At 59.6% G+C, this 9,652-nt stretch overlaps 1 protein-coding gene across 2 annotated transcripts; it reads right to left on the bottom strand.

Moving 5' to 3' along the window:
• Window positions 1-2,370: 2,370 nt before the first annotated feature.
• Window positions 2,371-8,172, bottom strand: CDKN1A (cyclin dependent kinase inhibitor 1A). 2 transcript variants are annotated; one of them, XR_013958370.1, is made up of 4 exons: window positions 8,062-8,172; window positions 5,485-5,886; window positions 4,843-4,978; window positions 2,371-4,659 (listed from the first exon to the last, which is right to left on the bottom strand). XR_013958370.1 is itself a non-coding variant. In XM_080633176.1 (3 exons), the coding sequence occupies exons 2-3, from the start codon at window positions 5,876-5,878 to the stop codon at window positions 4,929-4,931; spliced, it is 444 nt and encodes a 147-aa protein (XP_080489302.1). In that variant the 5' UTR covers window positions 5,879-5,886; window positions 8,062-8,172; the 3' UTR covers window positions 2,373-4,928. The 2 variants fall into 2 exon arrangements, 1 of the variants encoding a protein (XP_080489302.1); XM_080633176.1 differs by having other exon boundaries at window positions 2,373-4,978.
• Window positions 8,173-9,652: the final 1,480 nt, after the last annotated feature.

Raw genomic sequence — 9,652 nt, 5'->3', positions numbered from 1 at the left:
AGCAGCTTTTGGTCGTCCTCCCCCAGCTTTCACAGCCGTGAGTCACCTCGGGAGCTGGGTGAGAGCTGGGGAGGCCTTCGTGAAGCCTGGGTGATGGCAGCGTCACCAACAGCCACTGGGCCCATGAGGACTTGTTCTCTGCATGGCAAAGCCAGAACCCAAGGGAAGGAGCCCACGGCTATGGGGAGCTGTGACGCAGAGCGGGGCCATGCTGCAGCCCCACTTTCTGCTCCCAGCCTGGAGAGACCCCCGGCTGCTCCAGCCCTGTGCTAAATCCCAGCCTGCATTGGAAACACAGGAATAGGCCCTCCAAACATCCCCTTAAACCAAGAGGGCCTTGTGGAGCTGCTGGAGTCCCACAGGATGCTTCAGCGGGGGTGGAAGAGGTGGTGGACAGAAACCATGTGCCTTTATGGTGATGCCAGCCTCTAAGACAGCAGAAGTGGGAGCTCTGGGGGGCACTGGGGTTGTTTAAAGCATGAGGAATCCCCCAGTTACCTGCTCTGACCCAGCACAGCCATAGCAGAGGCACAGAACAAGCAGGGCGGGTGAGATGGGAACCACGCACCCCCCAGCCTGCAGCATCACCGACTCCCAGGGACCTGATCCCCTCTGGAACACCCCATGCTGCTCCCAGCCATCAGTAAAGGCCCATCAGCCACAGTCCCCCCACAGGCAGCAAGAAACAGCCCCCCCCAGCTCACCAACAGCGAGAAAACCCCTTCCTTTCCTTGCTTTTCTTGTTCTTGAGGTGCTGCAGGAGCTCTCCCTGGGGCACCAAATCTCACCTCTCCCTCTGGCCGAGAGGGACGCTCAGTTTCGGGGTGCCCAGGGCAGCGAAGCGCCCGGGGCCGGGGGATGCTGCTCCTGTGCTCTCTTGCTCTTACTCAAGGCACTTTCCGCTCTGGGTTACACTCAACTGCCGGTGCTCACACGTTTCCTGTTTGCTGCATTGCAAGCAGGGTGCAGGAAGGGCCCATCCGGAGGGTCACCAGCCCCCCAAGCCCCCCAGATCCCAAAGAAGCTCTGCAAAGGCACCACTGGCATCACCGGGAATCACAGCAGACATCCCCATCCTTTCCTTGCTTGCAGTGGTCTGGAGGGTGTTTGGGGCAGGGGAAAAGCAGCAAAGAAATAGCAAGTGGTATTTTAAGAGGCCAAATAACCCAAACTACAAGACTCTCTATAACCCACATATACAGCATCCTACCTACAGGACAAACCTGCACACACCACAGCTCACAGAGGCTTTTCAGCCCCAGGGTTTGGAGCTCATCCCACTGTGCTGCTCACACTGGTGGGTTTACCAAGGCTCCTGTTGGAATCATTAACTCAGCTTTAGCCAGCACCGAACCCACTGACTGCCCATGGCTTGCACCCGCTCTGGTTTGCAAGGGGACAGGGGATTTAGGTGGGGTATGAGCATTTTTGCTCTCCTTTAACTGCAAAATGGGGAAAGGATCGCAACAAGGGGAAATCCAACCGTTAACTTTAGGTTATAACCAGAACTAACCCCCGAGCTCCCAGCACAGGGCTGAGCTCCCAGGGCAGGAGGTGCCTGTCTCTCCCCATCTAAACTGATTCAATCCCTTGCTGGGAACCGGCTGCACAGTGCCCTGCCCCATCGCACCCACAGCCACAGCCCAGCCCTGCTCTGCTGCTCTTCCACCTGGGGAAGCAGCTCAGGTGCTGCTGCTCCTCCTGGGTATGACCCAGCTCTGCAGCACCAAGAGCCCTTTCCAGCCTCAAGGAGAAGTCAGGCAGGTCTTGGGATTGAATATAGTGGGGAAAGGAGGAGAAGAACCTGACCCTCTTCTCAGCCCCACCGTGTGAACCCAAGCATCCTTGTTCCGTGCTGAGGATGGGATGGGAGAGCAGCAAAACCCAACCTGGAAGTGCAAGCTTTCCATCCATTGCTCAGCTGCAGGAAGCCCATCACCACTTTGTGTCCCCAGAGCTGGGCACACACACAGTCCTCCCCATTGGGAGAGGCTGTGCAGGGCTAGAGCCTCCCATGTGGGTGCAAAATCCAAACCTAGATGCCAAGCTCCCTCTTGCACAGCAGAGCCAGACCTGGGCTGTGCTCAGAGCCCCACACACAGGGACAAAGGGGTATTTGCTGATTTATTTGTCACTTCCTCCATCGCCACTGCTCTGACAGACAGGAGGTGACAGCAGAGGGGGCTGATGTAAGGGAAAGAGATTAAAAGGGCTAAATCCGGAGGGCTTGACTCAGCAGCAGCTAAAAGGCTGAGTGATGGTGCTTTGCAAGCATCTCAAGGGGCACTGGCATGCGTGGGGTCACCCAACACAAGCGCAGAGCCTTGAGGGATCCTTGGCTGAACAATGCACAAGGTTGTTACCATCAAACCTTTGTATTCCCCTGGATCCTCTGCTAATGAGGGCATTTATGGGCCTGGAGCACCTCCTGTATGGAGCCAGGCTGAGAACATTGGGGCTGTTCAGCCTGGAGAAGAGAAGCTGCGTGGAGACCTCAGAGCAGCTTCCAGTGTCTGAAGGGAGCTACAAGGATGCTGGAGAGGGACTCTTCATCAGGGACTGGAGTGACAGGACAAGGGGTGATGGGTTCAGACTGAAACAGGGGAAGTTCAGGTTGGATCTAAGGCAGAAGCTCTTCCCTGTGAGGGTGCTGAGGCGCTGGCCCAGGGTGCCCAGAGAAGCTGTGGCTGCCCCATCCCTGGCAGTGTTCAAGGCCAGGTTGGACACAGGGGCTTGGAGCAAGCTGCTCCAGTGGAAGGGGTCCCTGCCCGTGGCAGGGGTTGGAGCTGGAGGAGCTTTAAGGTCCCTTCCAACTCAAACCAGTCCATGATTTCTCACGTTAACCCTAACTTGATCTCACAGCCCACACACAAGTCTTGCTCAGCCCTTGGAAGAAGCAGCTGATGGTGGAGGCATTCCTGTCTCCCAGAGAATTCCAGCCCCAGCAGCTCATTTCAGTCCCACCCAGGGCTCGCTGTTGTGTTTTACCTGCAGTGCCTCCACATGCTCTTGCTTGTCTGGGTCCCACGGCACAGGTCACTCACTGGCCTGGGCACCCAGGACCCCTTTAGAGGAGGGGGATGTGACCAGCTTGCCCACAGCTAATGGCCATTTGCCCTGTAAGACAGTGCACTGAGGACTAGGAACAGAAATCCAGTGTCATAGCAGGGAAAGGGAACAAAGGCAGCAGAGGAGCCTGCATTCCCACAGGGAGATCCCACACAAGTGGCAGTGGCTGCTACTGGGTACATGGTGGCAGCACCAGGCCTGCACCAGGAGCAGGGTTAAGCACATGGGTTGTGGGGAGATTTTACTCCTCTCAGCCCTCACCCAGCTCATCAACCCCCTCTCTGACCCTCCATGCTGCAGGAGGCACCCAGGGCTGCAACAGCCCCTTCCCATGCTGGCTGAAGGCATCACTGGGCTCATGCTGCAGCCACCCCACTAGCAGCACAGTCATTCCCATCAACCAGAGACACCAATTCCCATACATGAGGCAAGTGTTTATTCAGAGTTAACATTTGGAGTCTAACAGGTATTTTCCCTTCCCCCCACATAGTTAATAGCCTTTTTTATATAAATAAACATTTAGTGCTGGGAGCTCGCCAGCTTCACTGACAGCAAAGTGCATCATGGTGCAAGGCAGGAGGTTGACCCTGTCCCTTTTCTACCTGGAACCATCTTGCACCAGTTTCCAGAGTCCAAATCCAGCAGAGCAGGAGATGAACCCTATGAAAGTGCTGAGACCTGACAGTGTCGAGTCCCTCAAGAGCAGGGACTGACCCTTCGGCGCTGGGACAGAGCAGCCCTCGCTCCAGGACATCCCTTGGTCCCAGAGGTGACCGAAGCCACCCACTCTGCAGAGCCAGGTGAGGGTCTTCTCCCCACCCCAGGCCCAAAGGAGGAAAAAGTCCAGGAAAACAGGCAAAAAAAAAAAAAAAGCTACAATTTCTTCTTTCAATCATCCCTGCTGGGGAGCAGGACACCGTCCTAGAGCAAGCCAACAGCAGGAACAGAAGCTCCCCAGCCCAGTGTCAGTGTTGAAAGAGGCAGGAACACAAGGGCAAGCAGCACCACTCAACAAGCCAAGGACAGGAAGGGGAGGGCTTGGGTCAGCAGCATCCAGGGGACCCCAAAGCCTCCCACAGGCAGCATTGGTCCTGCAATGAGCACAGCAGTGGGAACCTCCAGCAGCTCTGTCACCATCTGCAGCCTGTCCGACGGGTGACACCACCAGTGAGTCACCCCAAGGAAGGGCTGTCCAGGGAACAGCGTTTCCGCTCCCAGGCAGCCCCTACATCACTCTTACACACATGGACAAGGGCTTGACACTGCTGGGTCCATCCTGCTGGGAAGAGGGTCACCACCATGTGCCAGCAACTGAGGCGTCCTCTGGCCAGGCTGCCCCAGAGCTCTGCAATCTACCTCAGGGACCCTTTCTTAAGGATACCTGGTGCCACCAAGTGGCTGGGACACAAGTGTCCCCCATGGCCAGCCATCAGGCAGGAGAAGGACCACAGCTGGACAGGATGATGCTTGGTCCCACCAACGCTGGACCACGGCTGGACAGGATGATGCTTGGTCCCACCAACGCTGGACCACGGCTGGACAGGATGATGCTTGGTCCCACCAGCGCTGGGCAAAGGACACATTTCTTCTCTGCAGGCAAGGTAATGCCTTAGTGCCATCAGGCCCCTTTCAGTTCTCCTCCATCCCCTCTGTTGTGGCTACAAGCCGCAACATGGGCCACTCATACATTGCACACAGTGAAGGTCCCTCAGGACCCCAGACTACTCATAAATAGGGAACTACAGACTCTACATTGCTTCATAGACAGCTTACACAGTACAGAGAGGGGGGAAAGAGCCACAGACACCCCCAGGGAACATCAGCAGCTGTTCCCGATGGCAGAGGAGCCGAGCACCATGTCATGGCTTGGGCTTCTCAGGGATGATCCTTCGCTTGGAGCTGTAGAAGTCTAGAGGGCAGAAAGAGAGGGTTGGGAAGTGCCTCCAGCCTGTTGGAAGCAATGGAGCAGGAAGAGGGAGGTGCCCCAGGGAAGCTCCTCAAAACCCAGCCCAGCTGGGCTCCATCTTACAGCCACCTCCCAAAGACTCTGAAGAGAAGAGCTGGCCACCATCTCTTCTGTTTGGTCTCACCTGCATTTCTACTCCAGGCCCTGATCTTACAGGACAGGCTCAGGCCATGGCAGCTGAAGGTGAACAACTATTTTGGGGCACCCTCAGTTATAAACCCCACAAGCCCAATATAAGGGCCCTGCCTAACCCCCAGCATCCAAAAGACACCCAGTTTGCAGCCTTTCCCCTTGGAAGACGGGCTCTGCTCACCCAGGAGAGGTGCAGTGGAAGGTGGTCCCTTCCCATGCCCAGGAGCCAGGCAGGGCTCTTGCATTCAAGTTCCCTCCATCTGTCCCTACCAGGAAAGCCACAACCCCAGGGTACCCCCCCCACCCCCAGCACTCACCTTTGATGGTGGCCTGCCCACGCTTCAAGCTCCGCGGGGCACCAGCCCTGTAAACCCCTGAGCTCTGCTGAGATCCCTCGGGGCAAATCCTGCCAAGGTGCTCATTGGAGGGGACCAAGGAGCTCCTGCTCTTGCTGCTGGTGGCCCTGACCAGGCTGTGGACCTCCTGGGGCAGCTCCTCAGGCAGGAAGACCCTCTCCCACTCGAAGTGTCCTTCCAAGGGAGTCTCCGTCTCAAAGTCAAAGTTCCAGCGCTGCTGAGCTTCTTCCAGGTTTTGCTTCAGCAGGCTCTCCAAGTCGTGCTGGAGCTGCTGGTGGTCCACGGGGCCAAAGAGGTTCCTGCAGACCTTGCTGTTGCATGGCACCTGGCCGGCCTTGCTCTGAGACAGGGGCATCGTGGTGGCTGGGAGGGAACAGAGCAAGTTACTGGGGTGCTGGACACACCACGAGCAAGCCCGAGGGCCAGCACATGTTCTACCAGAGCAACGCACGTGGTAACCAAGGTGGGACAACCAGGGCTGGGCTCTGCACTGAGGCAGCGTGCAGGGAACCCCCATCTGCCCAGTGCTCCTCTTGGGTTTTAGTGGTGTCTCAGAGGTCTGAGCATGACCGAGGTCAAACACAGCCTCATAAAGAATCAAGATAGGTTGGAAAAGACCCTTAAAATCATCAAGTCCATCATCCAAGGAATGCTGCAGAAGGATGGGGAAGGTGCACATGGTGATGGCCCCTCCTCCAGCAGGTAAAGCCCTGCCAGGGCAGAGCATCCAGCATCGATGCTACCACCTGCAGCATCACAACCTGCTTCATTCCCCTTCCACACAGGCACAAGGCGAGTTGGTACATGGGCAAGTGAAGTAACAGGATGTTTTTCTAACCCATTTCTTCACCTCCAGAACCCAGGCTCAGTGGCAAGGAAGCCTTTTGAGCAACTGCAGGAACATGCCACAAGCTTGACCACTGTTAACCACCCTCCTAATCTGCAAGAAGCTGTTGGGTAACCAGAGACATAACCCTGCTTGTGTTTGGTTTTGTTTTTCTTCAGATCAGTGCCAAAAGCTTTGACCTTGGCAGCGAGTGGCAGAGCCTTTCCCCCAAACCACCCGCTGCCATGAGGAGCCCTGTCATAGAGCAGAGCAAGCAACGCTCCGGGATGTGGTGGCTTTTGGAGCCAAGGCTTGACCCTGCTTGGCCAGCATTGAATCTGGCCCAGGGTGCCCAGAGAAGCTGTGGCTGCCCCATCCCTGGCAGTGTTCAAGGCCAGGTTGGACACAGGGGCTTGGAGCAAGCTGCTCCAGTGGAAGGGGTCCCTGCCCGTGGCAGGGGTTGGAGCTGGAGGAGCTTTAAGGTCCCTTCTAATACAGACCAATCTGTGCTTTAAAACCAGATTCACAAACACCACCATGCAAGACCACCTTCCTTATGGCCTACCCAGCCCGGGACCACACCAGACTCTCAGGTTTGCCCTCAGCCTAAACATCCCCAGGGATGGGGGCTCAGCCTCCTGCGGGAAAGACTCTATCCTAACTCAGCACCCCCATTCCCAGACATGCCAGTGGGCACCGGAGAGCTTCCAGCCCGAGGCAGGAGGTGCCTCCCATCCATCCCTGTGGCCACTCAGCCCCTCTGCCCTGCCCTGCCCCAGCCTGGCCCCGCTCCCCACCCAGACGGAGCATCCCGGGTAAAAATAGAAATCCAGCTTCCTATGTGGTGGCAGGCGGAGCACGAGCAGGGTGACCTCACTGCGGGGCAAGTCCCAGCATGTCCAGGCAAGCCCTGGCAGCGAACAGGCAGGGGATGGGCTTTGACACCCTGACCAGGCACCGCGCAGCCCTCCCTGCCTTGTCAGGTACCAATCTCCTACTCCTCAGATGCCACCTGGAGCCTTAAGACAACAGCTTCACCCCAACTCATGGCTGCAGATCGCCGGGGCCACCCGAAGGGAAGGAGCAGACCCTGGCCACCGTCCCCTCCATGGGCCGGCATCACTTGCATCAGCCTCTGCAGAGCTGCGAGGCTCCCACAACTCATCTGAGAACCTCAAGACTCCATCAAGGAGGTGCTGCAGGTGCAGGGCTGTGCTGCAGCCTCACCCCGATGAGGGCACACCCAGGGTGGACCATCACCACCCCGCAGGCACCTGCGACACCCGGGACCAGTTACACCAGTCGGGGAAGGGCTGGGTGCAGGAGGAGCTGCAGCCCCGCGCCTGGAGCCGCCGTCACCCGGCGCCAGGCGCCGAGGACGCCTCTCTCATGACACCGATGAGCTGGGGGGGGCTCCTCAGCGGCTCCGGAGCCCCGCGCACCCACAGAGGATGCTCCGCGGCGGGGCCGCGCCCGCTCCGCTCCCGCACCGCCAGGGGGCGAGCACGGCCCGGCCCCAGCCTCCCGCCCCCCGCACCGTGCCCGGGCTCCGCCGCACCGCGGCCCCGCTCCCTCCGCAGCGCTACGGACGCGGCCACCGGGCGCTTCCCCCGCTCCGCAGCCCCGGCCCAGCGGCACCCCCCGGTGACACCGCCCCGCCGGCGGGCACGGAGGGAGCGCAGCCGCGCCTGCCCCGGCCCTGCCGCACTCACCGTCGCGTCGCGTCTCCCGGCAGCCGGTGCTCTCCGCCCTTCTTTATACCGGCCGCGGGGCGGGGCCTCGCCGCTGCTCCCCGCTCCCACCGGGCTTTCCCCGCCCCGCCCAGGCCGGTCCCTGCCCCCTGAGTCCCGGGTCTCGATGTTGGGGGGGGTGAAAGTGCGGAGGGGGGAGCGCCGGGACCCCCCTCACCGGGGAGACAAGGACCCCCGTGCTACGGGGTGCGGGGACCCTGCACCAGGGGATACAGGGATCCCCCGTTAGGAGGTATAGGAAACCCTTCCGGGGGGGTGCAGAGATCCCCCCATCAGGGGGTGCAGGGAAGCCCTTCCCGGGGGAATGAAGGGACAGCAGGGGATACAGGGAACCCCTTCCTAGGACGGGGTGCGGGGATCTCCCCCCTCAGGGGATACAGGGAGTCCCTTCCTAGGGCGTTGCAGCGACCCTCACACCAGGGGATGGAGACACCTGCCCCTTAGAGGATACAGGGACACCCCCATCAAGAGGTACAGGGGTGCCCCCAGGAACCCTACAAAGCAGCACTTTATCTGCCTGAAGGGGGGGGGGGCATTCCCCCACCCGGGCTTCCCTGCCCACCAGGTCCCTGTGGGAAGGGGCACGATGCATTAAGGAAGGGGTGACTCAGCCCCGTGGGGTGCCCACCCCGGGATGATGCTCCCCTGTCCCATGGCACTGCCCCGGCCCCATGGGCTGCTCTGGTCTCCCCCCGGGTTTTCTCCCCAGGGCCTGGCTCTGCTTTTCCAGCTGTGGCCAGAGAAAAGTGCTTTGGGAAGGAGCTGCTGGTCTCAGCCCGGGCAGAGATGATGAGGAGGAACAAGCCCACGCATGTCCTGCAGGAGCCCGCAGGCAGGATCTAGGGGGATCTGTGGCTTATCTGGAAAATGCACCCGAGCCCACAGGCACAGCAAACCCAGAGCAGCTTCTGCTGGGGTTCACCTGTGAGGCTGGAGGGCACCAGCCCCTGTGCCTGGTCCATGGGTCCATCCCTGCTCCACGGAGCAGAGGCTGGCGCCCGCGGTGTCAGCACACATGGGGGGCTGTGCTCTGCATCACCCTCCCAGCACGGCCTAAACTGCCTGGGCACCGCGGGCATCACCCGCAAAGGGCTGCAACCGCAACGAGCTCCATGGAGCACCAGCAGCGACAGCTCCCTTCCAGGGGACAGAGACCCAGCTGAAGTGGTCCCTTGGGAGTGCCAGGCACCCTCAAAGGCCCCTGGAGCCGCGGTGCTGAGCAGGACCCTTGGCATGCACCCACCCCCGTGCACTTCGCAGCTGGCCCAGCAGCTTCCCACGGGCCCCAGCAGCTGGAGAATACGTCCGGGCATGTTTGGCTGGAGGTTGCTGCGTGCTGCAGCAGCGTTTGCCATCGCTGGCCACAGCTCATGGCGCTGGGCCAAGGTGCTCGTGTTTGGGTGGCTGCTCTCTGCCTCCGGATGGGCATGGTGGGATGTGAAGGAAAGGGGAAAGGAGGATGGGGAGTGTGAAAGCATCCTAAATGAGGATTACACAATGCAGAAGATCTGTACTGGAAAGCTGAGGTCTGGAGCCAAATGCTCCCAAATCC

This window comes from Psittacula echo (assembly GCF_963264785.1).
Source record: "Psittacula echo genome assembly, chromosome: 22".
Lineage (NCBI taxonomy): Eukaryota > Metazoa > Chordata > Aves > Psittaciformes > Psittacidae > Psittacula > Psittacula echo.
Note: the sequence above shows the minus strand (reverse complement) of the source record. Positions and strands in the feature narration are given on the sequence as shown.